Source organism: Rhagoletis zephyria, unplaced genomic scaffold (assembly GCF_001687245.7).
Source record: "Rhagoletis zephyria isolate East Lansing unplaced genomic scaffold, Rhagoletis_zephyria_1.1 Rzeph_scaffold_02256, whole genome shotgun sequence".
NCBI lineage: Eukaryota > Metazoa > Arthropoda > Insecta > Diptera > Tephritidae > Rhagoletis > Rhagoletis zephyria.
This window is the reverse complement of record NW_016159340.1, coordinates 13,898-34,670: the sequence shown is the minus strand read 5'-3', so window position 1 is coordinate 34,670 and position 20,773 is coordinate 13,898. Positions and strand designations below refer to the sequence as shown.

Here is a 20,773-nt window from a genome sequence, read left to right as displayed (position 1 = left end):
GAGCATAGAGGCCAACAAGGCCTACAAAAAGCAAAGGACTTCCGTATGTTTTTATTTATGAAAGAGAAAAAAATTTATAATTTTTTTAATCGAAAAAGAAAGTTAATTAATTTTTTTTTGTCAAATTGTATACGACTTTAATTTATGTGTATATTCTGTTTCATTAATCCCCGATAATTTGTTTTACAAAAAATGACTGATATAATCATATACATACTCATCTATGCCAAGCAATCAAATAAATATATTTATCTGCATATGTACTCATGTACATACTATTATCATGTATACTATTTTCTAGTATTTAGCAAGTAAGTGTTTCAGTAAGCCATTCATTTTTGATATTGCATTATGTATATTTTTCAGTTGAATAACAATTTTATATTTATAATTAGAAAGATTTCGTTTTGTATTAAATGGTAAATGCCAAAAGCACATGCACACATGTATGTAAATAAAATATTATAGTTTAAAAAACTAAAACCTCCCTATTACAATTGCCATTCGCACTGTCATCAGGTATGTAACTTGAGAATAGAAATCGCTGCATCTTTTAGGCGCATCAATATTACATAGTTACATCCCGAGTTAATAAAAGGAAGGTAAAAATGGGAGATTTTTGAAAGAGTGATTGGTTAACAGATTAACCAAGTGATGTTAGTGCCTGACATAATGATTAGGGCGACCTTTATTGCCAAGTTATGACTTTTTTCAAATAATTTTAATAATTTTTTATAGAAATATACTCATAGCTTATTCTTGAACAAAAACCACAATAATTTTATAAATCCAAGTTTCAAACTTTGTGCAACAACAACAAACTTTTATTTTTAACTAGCGGTACCCCGGCGTGCTTCTCTACACCAAATATTGAAAAATTAATGAAAAATCCTGGAATTTTTCCATATGAAATGTTTTTTTTTACTATATTGCAGCCATGTTTATACTTGACTTAATTTATCCGAAGAAAAAATAAACACAGCACACCATAGCAACAATTTTTCTCTATGTTTTAAATTTTTCATGTATCTGACATTAACTGTCATATATCATGAACCGCTGGACCGAATTCGGGCACACTTCACATAACCCATCTGCATGATAGTCCGAATATACCGTTTAAATTTGGGTACTTATTTTTATACATAAGATACGATTAGATGTCTTAGATAGATTTTGAGTATGCAGTTTGGTAGCCTATTAAATTTTAGCATAAAAGTGCAAGTTTGAGGTGGCTAAAAAATACCGTTTTTGTTTTGTTGGCGGTGTAATTTTTTCTATACAAAAGCATGTTCGATAACACAGGCCAACAAAAATGGGGAAATATTTTGGTGCGATAAATGTTAAAGCTGAACATTCGACTACAATCCCTAAAAATACCATCCCTGCACCTTGACTCTTAGGTCACTTGTAGTTATTTATTTAACAGCACAAACTGATTTTGGTACAATTTTTCTTTCATTGGCACATTTTTCCGGTATTTTTATTCTTTTTAAATAAATGACTACTAGGCACCATTGGGTCAAGGTGCAGTAATAGAATTTTCAGGGTTAGAACTAAGAAGCCTAAATCGCACTAAATGAAGTGAAAAATCGTAGCCAAAAATAGAATTCCGTAGTAGATATTTTTTATTCATATTGGCTCGTCATAATTTGCCTCTTTTAGTTAAATAATAAAATAATGCATAACAAAGCCTTTAATCGTGTCCTGCAACTATACCTACTATTTAGCATCTATAAAAGAATAGCAACGTAAAAATTTTCCATATTTCTTATATAACATTCTAAGCTCTTGTTTTTTTTTTTGTGACGTTAGTTATTTTTTTTTAATGGGACTCCTGATGGGGTTCAAAAAATTATTCGTCGGGTAATTTCAGGGAGCCGTTGAACAAATGAAGCACCAATAAAAATGAAAAACCAATATCTCAAAAAAAATAACATTTGAATACTATACACAAAACGTGGGGTATGTCGCCCCCAATGTGGTACGCCTGGCAACCCTAACCATTCACAAAGTCAGGTGAGGGCTTTAAATTAAAGGTCGATGCATGCATGTTCGAACTGATACTACACATTTTACTTAGCACTCGTAGATTAATAAAGTTTTAAAGTTTTTAAATTCGCAAAAATGTTCTTTCGTAAAATATTACAAATATTCGACTTACCGTGCAATCGTGCTTTTGATATGTGGCTTCCGTGCACATGCTATTCACAGTTGCTATGGAGATGTTCTCACATGGCGCCATATCGCCAATTTTCAACTGCACCCGTTGCAGATGGTCGCGTTGTCTCGACCAACCCAATGTATTGCAATTGGTCCAGATTTCTTCAGCTTTTGGCGGCGCCGGTGACGTTTTGCTACCCACACCAGCCAATGGTGGTCGACCAGTAGCTATGCCACTCCCGACCACAGGTACAGGCGCATACCGACCAGCTGAGGACGCAGCACCACTATAATAATGCACTTGTGGCGCACTCTTTGGTAATGGATACTCATTGAACTTTTGTTCCATTGACTGTGTCAACGCCTCAGCATGCGGCATTTGTGATGCTGCCGCTTCGGAATGGTCAAAAATGACGCGTGCGTACTCATCCCTCATTTCTTTGCTGCTACTTATGCTCTGAGTTTCAGCTAAATCCTCATCGACTGCCGGCGAAACAAAGAATTTTTGTGATTCCGCTAGGCGGCGTTGAACAGCGCTGGGTGTGGGTGGCAAGGTCGGCGCTGGTTGCTTGCCTTCTAAACGTTCAGCCTTTGGTACAAATGCACGACGTTTTGCTTGTTGTTCCTGTCTGCGTTTAATCTCATCAGGTAAGCATATGGGACGCACGTGATCGGAAAAGTTTATTGGCGTCTCGAGACGTATCAATGCAGCTGTAGAGCCTTCCACTGGACTCTTTATCAAGCCAATAATGCGGCGACGCTGAGTCCATGGCGCGTTCGATGAAAGCCGCACTGCGCCGAATATGGCCATCCATGTGGCCCGTGGTTGACCTTGAAAGCAGGATTCAGTGGTGAGAACCCAGTCGCGGGAAATCTACAGAGGGTGGGGGAGAGAAAGAGAGTAAGGAATAGTAGTTTATATCCAAAATCAAGGCTAACTTTTTAAGGACGTACCAGCGTTCCATCGCAAACATGTATATCCTCACGATATAGCGCTACCAACCAAGGCCAGTCACCGGGTGAAGACATTTTGGGCAACGATAAATACTGCTTGGGCGATAAAACCGACTGCACGCCGCACTGGAGCTCACCACAGCCCACATAGAGTACCTGACGCTTCTGGCAATGGGTGCGTATGAAGGAGATCTCCGGTGCATGTGGATCGAGCACGCGCACATAATCTTCCACGTTTTCGGTATCGTTGCGCACTTCAAATATTTCCACAGATCTAAGAAAAAGATTAAGTTTGTTGTTTTATAAAAATAAGGGTGGAATAAAAAATTTTACTTACTCATAGCCGAGTGATTTGCAAAGCGATTCTGCCACAGTTTGTCGTACTATCAGTTTACTATCATTCTCGAGACCCTCTGCGCATAGTTTTCCTACAATACCCTTTTCGGAGAACACCGCGAAACCTTGAGAGTGAAAGCGTGGCAAATAAGGTACCATTGGCTCTGGTTTCAGAAGATCGGCAGCAAATGGAGCTATTGCAACTGGTGGAGAGTGGAAGAGAAATGTTTACCTACAAACATGTTTTTATTAGATTATTTTTCTTAAATACTTACGGCAATCTTTTTCATCAGACCCATCCGGACAGTCTGCTTTACCATCGCAACGCGCCTTACGCGCCACACAAGCGCGCCCTCGCCCACAATACAATGCGTTGCCCGTGCAGAATGTACAGGTGCGTTCGTCGGAGAAATCTGGACAATCCACGAAACCATCACAGAGCCGTGGACTTTGTGCATTATTCTGCAAATCATGCGCGCAATGCGGCTTGTGATGACAACTCTGTATGCCCGTAGACTCAGGAAAAGTTTCACAATCGAAAAATTGCTTGAAGCGCGCAGGCAATCGACTACCGCAACCCTTCATGAAAAGCTGGCAATACTCACGACACATAATGCCCGCCGTAGGTTCGAGAGTACCGTGTGTATCGCATGGTGGCTGCAGTAGGCGACAAACAAAGTCGAAAGCCTCACGAAAACACTCTGCATCGACTAATTCACGAAATGCTATGACATCGGCTTGCACTTCCTCGAATGAGTGATGACCCAAGAGGTTTGGATAGGTTGTAATGTTATAGCCGATCGAGCGGCAGTAGTTCAATTTAAGCGGCTCACAACGACGAGGTGGCTTGGGTGTGGTGGTAATGACCTCGGTAGTCTCGTCTTCACCGCCAAGTGGTGAAGAAGACATGATGGGCTCCTCAATCAGGCCAGTTACCTCTTTGATGGTTAAACTTTGTGGATCTATCGTCATGTTGGCAAAATATTTGCGATTCGGTGAGTTTATCTCCTCTGCGAAGAGTGCTAAGAGGTCCGCCGTAGACACAAGACCCGCATATGGGTCGAATATAAGGTTAAAATGTACGACGACCTCATTGATGTCCTCGGTGCTAAATTTTTGTAAAACATTTTCAAATTTCAAGGCGCACAAAAAATGCAAGTCGTAAATTTACCCATCTAAAGCCAATATTTCACTGCCTTCGTAAGCTTCACGTAAATCAGAGCGCCTTATTATCAGATTAATGCGTTCCCGGAAATCGCGTGCCTTATGATTAAATCTCAAAGAATTTTGATCCACCAGCTCCATAGACCATTTGTCGTTCATGACCAAAAATTTTCCACGGAAAGTCCGATCCGGCAGTGGTTCAGGGCGGAAATATGTATCTAGAAGACGGCAATGACACATTAATTAAAAGAATTAACTATTTTTATTAGGGTGGTCCTAAATACCAATAACTAAACTTTATACATCACAAAAATTTGGCAAAACTTGTTCAGATAAATTCTAAAACTCGCTGAGTTATAACTGGTCAAAGTAAACATTTTTTCGAATTTTTGCGATTAAAAAACAAAAACATTATTTCTTCAAACACTGTTTTTTTTTAATTTTTAAATTTTCGTGGAAGTCTTTATTTCTTACGTAGAACACTATAATTTAGTTAAAACTGCGTCACTTACATCCCACGTACACGAATGCGCCAGCCACTAGAAGGGCGACTAGAAAACCCGCTATCACAGCACAGCCGCACTTCTGACTATCGCCCAATTTACGCCGTGTAAAACGTATATCTGAGTCTGTAGATAGCACTGATTCCGATTTACGTCGATGTCCGCCGCCATTCGTGTGTGCGTGATTGTGTCCATGTCCGTGTGCGGGTGGATTGCCCAATTGATGGTGGCACAAATCGGTGAGGCTATTCGCCGTCGCACCGTTCGCCAAACCATTACTACTGCTGTTGTTATTATTGCCATTGCTGTTGCTATTGCTGCCACCATTGTGGCTGTGATTGTGATGTGGTTTGTGGTGGCGGGCGCAGCGCGCGTTGTGAAAGACCTTTTGTGGCTGCGCTGGTACGTTTAAGCCATTTCCGGTTGAATCGCGATGACCATTCGGATTGCATTGGACACCCTGAAAAATCGAAAAATTGGAGATTTAAATCTATGAATTTACTATACGCAGAGTTGTTCGTTTTAGACATAATGTTATATACGTAAATATGTACATATGTATATGTCTGCATTAGACCGCACAACTTTACAAGCAAACAAAAAAATTTCGCTGCACACCCTGATTCTAAAGTATGTACTTATGTATATAGTATATATATAAGTATATTATTCTATATATCAAAATCTTGTCTAGTACACCAACTCGGCTTCACGCAAACTTGTAAATTCCCATTCACTTTCAATGACAACTACACCTGCTGTGCGGAATGTTGCCGCCGGGTGCTGCTGGGTAATACGAGTAAGACACAAATAAATGCTCCATCAACTGCTGCCCTCACGCTCAACCAATCAAGAATTTGTGTATTGGCGACCAGAAACGCGTTCTTAGCTCAAGGTTGACTGCCTTGCAGCATCAACAGTTCAATTCAATTCGGCAAACAACTATTCTTTTTGCAATGAAAGAAATAAATACCAATCAACTCGTATACATAGTACTATGTAGTCCGAGTGATTATGGTTACTTGCGATCATTTAGATCGTGTAAATTTTATTTGTTTATTTCTATACATATTTCATGAGTTCAAAGCTTGAATAACGGCGCTTAACCTGATACCAATAGCATTGTGTATTCAAATTATAAAATGAAAAGAAGCCATTAAAATTAAACTACATAATTGACTTTTTGAGCTCGTCAAGCATTAAGGCATTTAATAACCAATTGACCAATAGCATTTTTAACTAAAAATAATGTTAACGTTCACAGACGCCTCCCAGTCGCGTCTTCGATAGAAATCGAAAGCGATTGCACCATTTATTTGATAGCCGAAGGACATTTTCGGTAGAGTTAACGAGTTTAGTTGGATTCTCTAGATGGCGGTGGGGTCGAGACAATCGTGCATTGGTGTCGGGTTTCGCTCATTTTCAAAACAAAATCCAGATCAGCAGATGAAACATTTTGACAAAAATACCCGTGTCATTATAGTTGCGATCCCGTACGAGTCCGGACTAGTCAGAATCAGTCAGATTTTACTGGAAATCGTTCCCGTACTCGGTTCTCTAACCATTGAAAGCACAAAAAGAGAGTAAATAAGATCCTCTCTTTGCGAGAAGTTACCAGTTTAGTCTGAAGATTTTTTGCTGATAAATTCTGGTAAATGTGTCAAACGAACAGCTGTGGTGTGTTTGGCAACCAAATTGGTAAACAAAAGAAAAGTGCACTCTGCTAATTCATGTGGAATTTGAAAGTATTTTTGGTTATTTACATGTGTGAGCTGAGTGTGTTTACATACAAAATAAGCAAAAATGTACAACCAAAATTTGGAGGTTATGTTGAAGTTGACAGAAGTTACCATTTTTTACCAGAAAGCGTACCCGTGCTTTTCAATGTTACTCTCTCGCTCTGAGCGAATTTTTATTTGTTGACAGTTTTACTAGTTTTAGTCCGAGGAATACGGGATTGCACCTTATATTTATACATACATTGTATTTATTTAGAAAAAATTTTAACAAAGTTAGTTGATAGCGTAACACTACCCGGGTGGACGTATCCATATCTCCGCAATTGGTGGTGCAAGAAACTAAAAGTGGCCGACACTATTATAGCTTTAGGGGGACTGCTACCCGCTCGCAGGTAAGGATCAATACCCAATGTTGAAACCGAGGGCTCATATCGAGAAATTCCCACCACAAATGTATGCTAACTTGGTATGCAGATTGCAGCCGAGGCTGGGCTCCGTGTGGTCTACCCATGACACCCACTGCATTCACAAGGTCGGAATAGAGGCGAGACCCAGCTGCAGTGGGCTTCCGCTAATTTGTTTCTCCCGAGAAATAAATCCTCCAATAATTAACTCCCAGGGAGTATCATTTTCCCCGAAAATTTGGGAGGAGAAAATTCGAACTTGGCCAGGGCTGTTTGACACTTTTTTGACAGTTCAACTCCGACATTCAATATAAAAAATGTTTATTCGTAATAGGAGGAAAGGGAAAAGAGAGAAAACTCGCAGGGAGTTTCTGTTCAGAATCGGCCTGATAAACAAAAAAATTGCAAAAAAAAGAAAGGAATAATTTTGAGTTAAAAATATTTTAAAGTATTTTTTGGTGAGATGCATAGTTTCTGAGAAAAGATATCTTTGGTATTCGAAATTTTTATTTTTTAAGGTGTAAACTTCGCGGGAAGAAAATTCGCTGCCAAAATTAGAGCACACTGCAGTATATGAGATTGCACACAACCAAAGCTGCAACGAAGTTCGTCTGATGAAATTCAGCGAGAATAGATTTATTTTTAGTTTTGCCGCTGCCGTCCGGCACAAAATCAGTTGTCAGAGATAATATAGCTTTGTTTCTCCACATTACTAGCAGATAATTATCCGGAATGGGCAAAATGGGAAAATTTGCGGATTCATTTTTTGTTTTTGGTCTTTTTTTATTTTTATTTGTCATTCAACTGAGGCGTATTCTGTTTCGGTTTTGTTACTAGGCGAAATGTTGTGGCGAATATCACCCGACGGCATCGCTCCGTCCGACGAAATTCGCTCGGCGATTCGGTCCTGTTTATACTTTTAAGTAAATTCTAAAAATCGAAGATATTTTTTAGCTACTGCAATGTTGCCTTTTATTAATCCGGAATTTAATGGGTATAAAACTGCATACTCGAAAATTTTCTAAAAATCTTAATAAAATATGTGAAACTTAGTTTGAACGTTGTTGATTTTTTAGCCTTTTGTTATAGACTAGAACTATATTTTTATAAAAAAAACAGTTTTACGCCTACTCCGAACGGCGATTGTATTTTTAGGAGAAGCTGTTTTTATGGCAGAAATATACTCGGAGCACAGCGCTGTGCGAGCGGCCAAAAAAAAAATAAATTGTGTTGTCCCAAATATAGACGTAATTTGTGTTGCTGGAAAGGTAATTTATTCATTAACAATGCCCCGGTCCCAATATTTGTATAAAATTAATAATACACAGCAAAAAACCCTCAAAGTTGACGGATTTTAGGTCAAATATTTTAGTCAGAGCCACATCACTTTTAGGCTCTACACGGAAAAAAGTGCTAGTATTTGTTGAAATATTTTAAACGATTCGCTGAGATAATGAAGAAATCATGCTATTGCATGTCTCAAAATATTTAATGATAGTGTGATATTCAATTAGCCAATCTGCATTTAACAGAAAGCCGCAGCAACAACAAGTTGAACCAGTGGCCGAAGGAAAAACTTACATATTTTATGTATGCATGGCATAAGCATAACTTATTTCTGCCCCAGGAATCTCACTTAACTTTCCTTTCTATATTTAGGTAATGTACAAATAACTACTCTAAAACCCCATCTGCATGGAAAAATACCGATTTCAACTAATTTTGGCATCCTTGTTGTTTCCGTAGTGAAGGAAAGTCTTAGATACTTAGGGAATTCACAAGACGTGTTAACCGTCGTAAAATCTTAAGCTTAACACTTGTTTATGTAAAATAGCGGTTAAAATGGTTGGGGGGTTGGCTAATTATATATTCTTTATCAGTTTAAAAGAATTTCGGTTTAGTTAGAAATCCCCTAAAACCATTTTAATTAAAAAAGATGTTAACCTTAAGATTTTACGACGGTTAACACGTCTTGTGAATCCCCTAAATGTTTAAGTATTTTTAACCTAGCTGAAAGTCAGCGTATTTATAGTGGTTAGGAATTTTTAAAAATTTAGAAAGTTGATCAGAAATAATGTTATTATTTTATTTTTTAGTTAGTGGTCTGTTTCTGGACTTATATGTATACATATTTGCATACGCATTCCTATGCAATATACGCACGCTAACGCTTGGAGAAAAATGCAGCAATATCCGAATACAGAGACCAATAATTACAAAAATAACCACAAATCAAACTTAAAAGGTGAATAAGACAATCCTTTTTTACAACTCACCACATAATATCGCAAGACAAGTTTACCAGTGATGAAAAATATCCCAATTGCAATTTTAAGTGCTGCGCGTCTAGATTTTCTTAAATACGTTTTTGATGCACATTTTATACTGCTTGGTAACAGCAGGCGATATCGTTTACTGTATAGACAGTGATGTGCATATATGTATGTACATATAATAAGTGCTTAGGAGTATGCAAACCTAAAGTACAAAGTTTAGAGACGATAACGCATATCCATATACGACGAAGGCCGTTTGACAAGTCAGTGACTTTTGGAATGCAAGACATTTTTGGAAAAATTTAAAAATTAGTTAGTATCGTTTCAGTCCCATATACATAATCCAAATTTTCTTCCAATTTTGTATCCCTGCCAAATATGTAATATTTCGATTTCCTTAAGATCTTAAATAGCCTCTAAATGCGACCAAAACTTCTTGCCGACGAGACACTGCTTCAAGTTTGGAACCAGCAGTTTGTAGCTAAATCTACGATTAGGACAGGAAATGCACTTTTTCCATTTTCTTCGAGAATCACAAGGTTGCCTGCTGGCTGCAACATACAAACTACATAGTTATGGCGATTTCGTTTCTACAAAAAGTGTTGCCTTTTCATTGCCCTCTTCTTAGTGTTTGTGCGAAGAGGGCAGAGAGAAGGTTGCATTTTTCGGTAGAAACGAAATCGGTATTAGACAGCGCAGTTTACCTAAAATTTTTTCAATACCTAACAAGTGGTTGTTGAAAAGAGCAGTGTTTTATTTAAAATTATTATACGTAGATATATTTCAAACAACTATCTACTGACTTTTTAAACTGCCCTCGTATATGCGTGTAGGTAAGTACGTACATATGTTTGTAATCTATGAATGCAATGCTTGTTGTATACATCGTCTGAAAACCAGAAATGCAGCTACCAATTATCGCCTTTTGAAACATGCCTCCATCTCATGAAATGCCTCTTAATACAAAGCTATTGTTGTTGTGATGATTGGCGTGCTCAAATTCAATAGAGTAGACTTTTGCTTTTTCACAATTTAAAACAACTATAGTACATTACTACTCTGCCATGTGCAACATCTGCGCCTGCTTCGTTTCAATCAGCAAATTAATTTAAGAGGTATTTATGTATAATAATTTCAACACCCTTTCAATTAAAATTTGCTAGCGTTGGAGATCATACAAAAACAAAATTTAAAAATATCTATAATTTGTGGTTTTTCAAACTCATAAGTATGTATGTAGGAATGAAGACGAGTCGATTCTAAAACCTCACAGTCAACGCTTACTTGCAAAGAAAAATTTTTCACAAAACTAATACAATGGTAAAATTGACAAATTAGTTCGCTTTCTTTTCTTATTTTTCCGTTTGTAGTACTGGTTTGATCGCTTTAGTGTCGCCAAGCCAATGATTTGGGAATTTTGTTTATAGTTTTATTATAACTTTTACTGTATTTATTGTTTTCGTTTGCGATCTAGTGGTCATTGGCTGAGACATGAGTTGAGTTTTTTACACTCCTGGTAGTACTTGGTTGTATTTGAACTGCTGGGAAACTACTTGTTGCTGTCATTTTTGTAAAGAGTTTATTCCCTCTGCCTAATCCATTCAACAGTGTACCAAGCCTAATTAACTCAAATGACAATTACACTGCGTGACAAATTAAAAAGTTGTATAAAAATATTCTTAATGATTCATCTAAACAATTTCTGAGTGATGAGAAGTCTCGCGTGGTGTCGGTTTTCATTTCATCAAGTTTCAAGTAAAATAAATTTGATTTTTCAAACAGGTGGCAACCGTTTTAAAAGTATTTTCAAACTAAACTCTTTTTATCGTCTGGCATTGTTATACATATTTCCATTTACTGATGCATTAATTTGAATTTGTTTTTTTAAGGGCAACCCTCTTAAAAATGATTTGCGAACTAAAATTATAGATATTTCAAGTAACTAATGAGTTAAGTTGAAATTTATTTCTTAAAGACGTGGAGACCCTCCTAAATATAGTTCTGAAATAAGGAATTTCAAACCCATTTCCATTGATAACAATTTAACCTTAACCTTTTAAACGAGGCAACCCTCAAACACATCAAAAATATTCTAAATTTTCAAACTAAATATCTCTTAAAGCTCTTTCATTTGACATCCCTTTTAGTTATATTTCATATAACTTGTGTGTAAAATAATTTAATTTGACTTCTCAAATAGGTGGCAATCCTATTCAAAATATTTCCAAACTACAACCTTCTTAAACATCTTTTGTCTGAAACCCATACCAAATTCCTTTAATTAAATTTGAATTACATTTTTAAAGCTGTGGCAACCCTGCTACACGTAGTTAAGATCTACAGCCTAAGCCCCTTAGATTCATTTCCTAATCGTTCCATTGAACTTAACATAACGTTACACTTGGTTGAAAGAATTTAAATCGATCAACTGGCAAATCAAAAAGTCAATTTTATTTGTAACTTGATATGAAAAAAGTTGAGGTGTGGAGAGTTAAGGTGCGGAGAGTTGAGGTGCGGTAGGTTGAGGTATGTAAGGTGACCTCAGATGAGCAACAAAACTAGTGTTGCTACTCAGATATGTATTTTTCCTATCAAAATCCCTGCCAAAGGACTTCCAAATTTACCAAAAGTAAATTTTCGTATATACACCGTGTAAAAGGATTCGTAAAGAATTTGGTTGGTCTCACTCCCGGAATTCATCGATGATTCATTCATTTATTTCTCTCCCTAATTTGACACAAAAAAAAAAGTTTGATTCTATGCTCTTTTGTTACCACTCTAAATTTTTTTCAGAACCAAACTTCATTAAAAAAGGACCAAAATGAAAAAAATTTGACCAATTTGTTTCGCATTTCATTGGCATACGAGTAATGCTTGCAAGATTTTTTTTAACAAAACATGTTCATAAACGTAAACATTGGTTCCTAAACAATAGTACTTCAATTCAAATTACACATATAGCAAAATTAACATACAATTTATCACGTATGGGCACATACATCAATTTTATACGCTCATTTATATTAGGGTGCATCATACCATACAAAAAAATCTGGTATTGTTTTTCCATCGGAATTATAATTTAAGACTTCCACCAAAATATTTTGGGATAATATTAAGATTTACGTGAGCTGGACCGATTTGAAAACATCATCCAAAATCTCATTATTTTGATTGCGCTGATAAACGGTTTAAACATTTTTATGCGATTTTTTGGAAAATATTTTTTTTTTGTAATATTTATTTATGAAAAACTCGATTTTTCAAAATCGGTACAGCTCATGTAACTCTTAATGATTTTCCAAATTTGTTTGTCGGAAGTCTTAAAGTATAATAAAACACGCAAGTTCTTTTGGCAAGGCACTCTAATGTATGTATATATACATATATGCAGATGTAAAATTTTTTTAACCAAAAATATCATATGAAATTGCCCGATTCAGACAATCTTCGATCTAACTGGTGATTGAGAAGTTCTCCCAGGACATTTCTGGCTGAACCTTCTCCTGACTAAACTGGGAATTTACTCGCTTGAATAATGCAGATTGGAAGGACATTTGGATTTTTATTTTTTCGGTAAAATTTTATTATTTTGTGACTTTTTTCGAACATTTTAACCTTCAGACAACTGCGTATTTACTGATGACTTTTTTTAATTTTTTTTATTTATTTTATATGATCTAAAAAAACTTAAATCCGAAAAAAACGGTCATGGTATGATAGACAAAATAAAAAATAAAAATAACGATTATTCTTGATCCAAAAAATAAGAATCATAAAATAACAGTTAAATTCAATCGGAAAAATAAAATCTCTTTTAAACAGTTAAATTCATTATTCAACAATAATTATAAAAACTGTCGTCCAACCCTCTTTCTAGAAACGAGTTATTCGTAGAGAAAGTCTTTTAAATGTAAACAAAAAAAAATAAAATAAATGAAATTTTATTAAAATTTATCTTATGCCCTAATTTTTAAGGCGATAGATACGTGTTGCTTACAATTTATGATGTCAAATATATTATTGGGTTTTTTATTTTCTTATCATTATTATTTTGTAATAAATGTATTATTATTTCAGCTGATTTTGGACTGGCACATTTTCAACCAAATTGATTTATACATACATATGTATATGTATTAATAAAATTGAGATAAAATCAAAACATAAATAATTTTGGCGCGAACAATGTATTCAATAAAGTTACAAATTAAAATAATTTACCGAAATACGCACACAATAAATAAAACGTAGACACAAACATTTTTTTATACATACATACATACATATCGTCGTTTAAAGTACAAAACCGCGTATCAGCAAAATGTAAAATCGCGTATGTGAAGTTGTAGAAATTATTTTCTAGAGAGTAAAAACACTCATATTTCAAAATGGTTCTCTTTTTCATAAAGCAATCGCATTTCTGGCTAGTATATTTCAGGACGAATGAATAAGGATTGAGCCAAGAGCTTGTGTGAGCAAATCCAATTTTTGGCAGCCAATGTCAGTTCCGCGGTTTTGCAGAATGACGATACGCGGTTTTGTACTTTAAACGACGATATGTATGTAGACATAACATATACATAATTAATCTCTATTATATTTATGGGCAATTAAAATGCTTATCTGCTCAAGCGATTAAGGTACCCACAATATTTCATCGTATATATATTTCATAGTAAACACTCGTATTTATTACAAAAAAAAACTCAAAACAATTTATCTTCAATTTGCAAAATTAGCGAAGTATTTATGGCGCGCAGAGCCAACACCAAAAACGCCAACGCTTACCAATTGCCTTAATAAAACTACTTAAAGTATTGCATCAAAACCACTTAAATATAATTCGCACGCAATACCAAAATTTACATGAGTGGCATCATAAATCTTTTGAAATTAATCCTCAAATGTTAAAAAAATTAAGTTAAATTAAAAAATAATAATAAAAAGTAAAAAAAAAAAATTAAAAATGTGTAAAATAATTACGCTGCTCCAGGTGAGGCTCGAACTCACAACCCCGGCATAGCTCAACTTCAACACACAAGTTACTGATTATAAGTACCGTGCGCTAACCAATTGCGCCACTGGAGCGCTGCGAGGGGGTCTGCCCAATGTCGCACTAGAACCGAAGCACTCGAATGAATCAGCGCCACAGTACCATGGCAGTGAGCAAGGGGCATAAAGCAAGAAACGAACGAACCACTCGAACAACAAATAACGTTGACTGAGTGAATCAAGCTGAATAAAAAACAAAACAACAAAGTGAACAAGCGTTTGCTGGCAAGCTACACTTAGCTTTTTCTAAACGCTAGTAGCATCCCCAAAGCAGCAACGTACTCTTTATGCTCATCTATGTACATACATATTTATATAAATATGTGCATATATGGTATCCACACCTCGTCATTGCTAGCTATCGTCATCGCCAACCATCGACTGGGGGGGAAACAATAACAAAAGCACAGCAGAAAGCTAAAAGAATAGCGGAATTTGCGGGAGAAACTCAGCAAAGTAAATAGAAAGCAGAAGGAATGTTGTGAACTTGCCATGAAATAGTGTATACATTAGGGTGGTCCAAAAATGCATGTGAAAAAGTAAAGTCGGAATTTTTATGTTCTCACCCCCTAGGATTGTTCTATACCGAAAAAATATACCCCTATTTTTTTTTTTGAAATCAAAAAATATTTAGAGGTCGCTCAAAGGGGAAAAACAACTTTTCGTCGAAATGGTATAGAATTCTTAAAAATCAATATTTTTTCTATCGGAAAACTCTGCTTATCTGCAGGGTATTCCCAATAATAATACCCAATTGTTTATTTAACAATTTTAACTACACTTTATAGGTCCGCCATAAACCCACGAAAACCCCGAAAAATGCAATGGGGGGACAAATAAAAAATCGTTGATATTAAAAAATGGTTAAATAAACAATTGGGTAGGTACTTTTTTCGATATAGAACAATCCTGGGAGGTGAGAGCATTACAATTCCGACTTTACTGTTTTTGAACCACCCTAGTATACATATAGTACAAATGATCATATGTGCAAATGTTAGCACAATGCCGCAAATATGTACATATGTACATTAGAGTGGGTCGAATTATTTTTTCTCAAATACCTACTTTTGTAATAGTGAAAATATATTACGGCTGTTCTGAATATTGTGCAAATGGTTTTGGATTTGCATTTTCAATTTTATGCTTGCTTCCATGGCAACCGTTTGCAATTACTTGTCGTGAATATACAAATGCACCGAAATATGCAAATGCCAGATCATATACACAAGATTCTGAGCAGCCTACTGTTATTATTATTTTTATTCTGAGTGTAATAGTCCGCGCGCAGGTACACACATACATATATATGTATATATGTACCCTTGTGGTAAGATGATTAAGTTAAGTGACATTTTGACCAGTTTTAGCTACTTTTCTCTAAAGTTTATCTATTATATTTTTTATAAAAGCCTAGCACATTATATAACAAAGCATAAAAAAACAAAATAAATATAAAAATTATAAACATTCAACAAACTCTACCAATTTCCCCCAAAAATTTCGAACTTGTTATTTAGAATTTTTCGAAAAAAATTGGAGTTTGCAGTTTTAATGCCCATTAAATTTTTGTAGCATAAAGAGCAAAACAATCACGTTGATGTTTAATTTTTTTTTTTTGCTGATGATACTAGGCATTTTCTTCCACAGAAAATAAATTTTCAAGCATACTTTATGTGGAAGAAAATGCACAGCACCGCCAGCTAAAAAAAATTATTAAAAATCTATGCGATTTTCTAGCGACTTGAAACTAAAAAACTTTTTGCCAGAGTTTACAAGAAAATCCATCAGAAACTTGGTAATACGTAGATGTAAAAAGAAAAAGAAAAATATATATGAGTCCGAAAACCCTGCGCAATTCTCCACTATTTCGGCGAATACATATTTATCAATGTTTTGCAAAAATTTACTTTTGACATTTTTACGGCCCTTTGAATCGATTACGCGAGCTAGAAATTTTACTTAATTAAATTATTTAAAGCAAATTAATATTTCTGTAATATTTGACAACATACTTATTAAAAACATCACTAAATCAAATAAACTTTTTCTTTCCCCGTACAATCGACCCAGCCTAATATATACACATCTGGGTATACAGGCATAAACCGACAAAGCGAATAAGCAAAAACATTCAATGTCATATGACGTCACTGATAAGAGCGCGCATTGCTCTTATACATTGCTCAGATATACAAATATATGTATGTATATATATTCATACATACATATTTGGCGCCCTTGTTTGGCATAGTAACATACAACACAAAAACGAGAGGTTATCGACCGGGGACGTAGTCGTATTAAAAATTGGCTACATTTTGTATTAAAAATAAATTATGTGCGAAGTAAACTAAAAATTTTATATTAATTATGTAAATAATTATCTTTTAAGAAGAGACAAAATTTTAATTTTAATTTGGTACATAATCAGACAATAAATTTTATAATTTTTCCCAATGAAAAATGGAAATCAAAGGCTTTGAAAATTTTTATTATTAAAAATCTTAAGAATTTCTGATTAACACATACATACATACATATGTACATAAGTAATTTGCAGTTGCTTTAATTATTTTTACTTAATTTCTTTCATTTATTTAACTTTTTTAAATTTTGTTATTTTATTAAATTTCTTGATACGCAGTGTACGATCAAAATTTTCTTATTTTCCTTCTCACATCACATTAATTATTTACTGAAATTACAGTGCTGTTCAGGAATGAAAATCACTTGAAAAAAATTAAAAAATTTATTCGCAAAATATTCACCAGTGCTGCTCCAGGTGAGGCTCGAACTCACAACCCCGGCATAGCTCAACTTCAACACACAAGTTACTGATTATAAGTACCGTGCGCTAACCAATTGCGCCACTGGAGCGCTGCGAGAGCTGTTGGACGGACTTATGGTCACTTTCCACACTGCTCGGCTTGATCGGTATTTCTCCCGTATAAGTATGTATCGCTGCTTAACATATCTTTGCGTGAACTTTGGAAAGTGATTAGAATTTTCTTTCTGATTTTTGTTTGCAATTGGCTGCGCTAGAATAATTAACTGATTACATATTACGATTACATGCAGCAGTCGCCTGCTATATTTTTTATGGTAGCGCCTTACGATTTAATCTGCGAATATGTTTGAGTTGATATTTCGTAGCTCGAAAGTAATTTGGTATACATAAGTATATACATACATAAATATATACATATGTACATACCCTGCAGGGAAACCACGAACTAGTGAAAACGATCCAGGTCGATAGTAACAAGATCCCCACCAGTTCAAAATTAGCGAAATGTGGTACTTTCAAAAAAGCTATTTTATTTCACTTTTTTCATTAGAAATCTATATCTAAAGGGGACAAATTTAGAACTGGTTTGGAACTAGAGAAAAAGGGAGGCAAAACTAACTAGATGCAGCAGAACTAGGGATGCAGCGGGGGCTTGTTTACTTTACATAGATATGTGTTTGGCGGATTTTTCATTCAAATGCGCTTCCATTCTGCACTTCCCAGATGCTTTTTCATAACTTAGTAATACAAAACGCAATTGACACTTCCTGGGACATCGCCATGTTAAATTCGCCAGTTGTTTGAATTTTGACCCCTGTGCGCCACGCCTTAACCGACTCCAATGTTTTCTTTAATTTTACGTTAGGGAAGAGCACCAGGTGTAAAATCGAAGCTTTTGCCAAAAACTTTTCTTTCTGGCCATGAATTACGGTTATGATTCTTGATCACTTTCGCGAAAACGTTATTGTAGGGTTCTCTAGTCAACTGTCCCAGGCTACTAATATCATAACAAATGTATATGTCCATTAGCTTTTCAACACATCATTGCACTCCAAAAAAAAAAAAATCAAATACGCATTGCGTCATTCGACATGAAAAATATGACTCAAAGTACACACATTTTAACTTGAGACTTTACCAGCTAATTCGACCAACAAAGATGAGATAAAATTAAGAATATAAAAATTAATTTTTATGCAAGAAATTTCAAGTTACTGCGTTGCCTAATTTGTAAAACAAAACTTGCTAGAAATAGAACCTGTTGACTTGAAGCCAAGCCCACCGTCGACAATGAAACTGGTCGGAGCAGACAAGAAGGCAGCCGCTCAAAGCCAAAGTTGCTCAACAAGACACCGCGGCAGGCAATCAAAGAGCAATGCAGCCAGCGGCGACAGCATCAGCAGCAAAAGCGAAATAGGCCGCAAGCTCTTGAGGTATTAAGATATGTACTTGGTAAATATAATATAGAACACTAACTACCAACAGCCAAGTGTGTACGCTTAGTAATTGTATGTAGTTGAATTCAGTAGAAGTGGCAGAAGTATTGTAGCTAATGTGAAAGGCTTCTTGTGCAAGCCAGAGCACGAATGCGGAAGCTGTGTGTGGTATGTTCGTGAGTTTCGTGTTGTGGTTGCATGTTATGTACCTACAAACATACACACATATTTACATATGTATGTATATTTTTTACGAACATTGCAGTAATGCTTGATTACTCAGTTGTCTTAATTCTTACTTACATATGTATGTATGTGCAAGTTTTATTAAGAGATCCAAAGAAGGGTACTATTTAAATAAACTAGGTTACATAGAGATTACCAAATGTTTTCCATTCTTTCATAATTTTCAAAATATACACTTACATATTTATTACTACATAACTGTTTTTATTCATTCTTGTTAATTTTTTTATTTTCTAGAACCTAGATCAATGAGTAGCGGCGCAAGATAGTCTTTGATGTGTTTCGTTGTTATCCAACAGTAGAAAAAGGCCAACAGCTTTACACCGTGTCCAAACGATAGTTGTCTTCTATGATGAGTTTTTCAATATCTGTCAAGCTACAACTGGTATTCGGTAAAAATTTTTCATTTAGATGCTGTGTTGCCCTGGACCTAAATACTAAGCCGTCTAAATGAACAACTTTGCAGAAGAGTTAATTTTTAATACTTGCTCTTTAATAGAGTGGAAATACTCTATGGCCTCGCAACTGAGCTAAAGGGATTTCGCAGCTCTCTACAACTAAAAATATGTAGTTATAGGACTGAAGATGTGGTATAGTTACGGTGACCAGATTCCTGCAAACAGAAATCGGAACAATTCTAAGGCATCGAATCCGAACATACATTTTTTTTTTGGAATAAAGAAAAAAATGTATACTTATCGCAAAAATGTATACACAAAGAATATGCGGTGACGAGAATGTAAATAGGGAAAAGACATTTTAGCAGGCTTTGGCTACTTTTCTTTGTTTACAAAAGTTGTTATTATTTTTTTACGAAAATATAGCTTACTATCTAAAAAAAAAACAAGTAACAAATGTTGTTCAAAATTTTAAACATTTTTATCAGGTTTTTTTAGAACTGTTTTGAGTATGCAGTTTTATAGCTCACTAAGTTTTAGCATAACAAAGTTCAAGTTTGAAGTAGCTTGGGCTTACAGTTGATTTTTTGCAAATTTTTTGTTCGCGCATATTCTTCCATACATAGTATGTGCGAAATTTTTTTTATTTGGAGAAAATGAGTAACTCCTTCAACGATAAGTCCTAGCTACTTAAAATTTAAACTTTAAATTGAATAAGTTACTAAACTGCCTACTCAGAATGTTTATAAGGAATATAATTGAAAAGCTCAAAATTTTGATGAAACCTTGTCGAATTTTGCTAATTTTTCTACAAAGGGCTTTACATGGGCTTTGTTAGATAACGAGCAACACTTTCATGAACAATTAATAAACATTAAATAATCTAAAGGAGAATAACAAATGCTTGCTAAAATATCTCTTCCTTATTTATATTTTCGCCAATGTATTTACATCTTTTATTTTTCATATCCTTGAACTTTTTGAGGGAATTAGTATTTATTTTTATAATTTCGCGAAATTAAAGTTTGAATCGTTTCATTAAAAGGATAATTATAATAACCTTAAAAAACAAAATTGACAACAAGAATGACAGACTGCAGAGAGTTCCAGTTAGAGAGAACAAAACATAACCAAACATCATAGAAAATCAGGATGCTGACTTTCCTTATGGCTCCCTTATATTCTATGTTCTTTGTGATAACGAAAGTATTGCCACGTTTGTGCGAAAAACTGTTTACTGGAAAAGAGTACAGGGAGAGTCTTATTAAATTAATAAAGAAAACCCTGAAGATCGGGACTTAATCGGTA

The 20,773-nt window shown here is 35.1% G+C and overlaps 1 protein-coding gene and 2 non-coding genes across 3 annotated transcripts in view; all 3 read right to left on the bottom strand.

The window, feature by feature from the left end:
• The window catches only part of LOC108366394 (uncharacterized), a 43,163-nt gene that overhangs the window by 13,473 nt on the left and 8,917 nt on the right, over positions 1 to 20,773 (bottom strand). The window contains exons 3-8 of the mRNA XM_017620794.1: positions 5,130 to 5,580; positions 4,625 to 4,835; positions 3,729 to 4,561; positions 3,455 to 3,656; positions 3,118 to 3,391; positions 2,165 to 3,037 (exon numbers count right to left, since the gene is read on the bottom strand). Coding sequence (XP_017476283.1) covers positions 2,165 to 3,037; positions 3,118 to 3,391; positions 3,455 to 3,656; positions 3,729 to 4,561; positions 4,625 to 4,835; positions 5,130 to 5,580 — 2,844 coding nt within the window. The remainder of the gene's footprint in view (positions 1 to 2,164; positions 3,038 to 3,117; positions 3,392 to 3,454; positions 3,657 to 3,728; positions 4,562 to 4,624; positions 4,836 to 5,129; positions 5,581 to 20,773) is intronic.
• Positions 14,528 to 14,630, bottom strand: TRNAI-UAU (transfer RNA isoleucine (anticodon UAU)). Its single transcript has 2 exons — positions 14,593 to 14,630; positions 14,528 to 14,563 (listed from the first exon to the last, which is right to left on the bottom strand). It is a non-coding gene; the product is annotated as a tRNA-Ile (tRNA).
• On the bottom strand, positions 17,372 to 17,474 carry TRNAI-UAU (transfer RNA isoleucine (anticodon UAU)). The gene is made up of 2 exons: positions 17,437 to 17,474; positions 17,372 to 17,407 (listed from the first exon to the last, which is right to left on the bottom strand). It is a non-coding gene; the product is annotated as a tRNA-Ile (tRNA).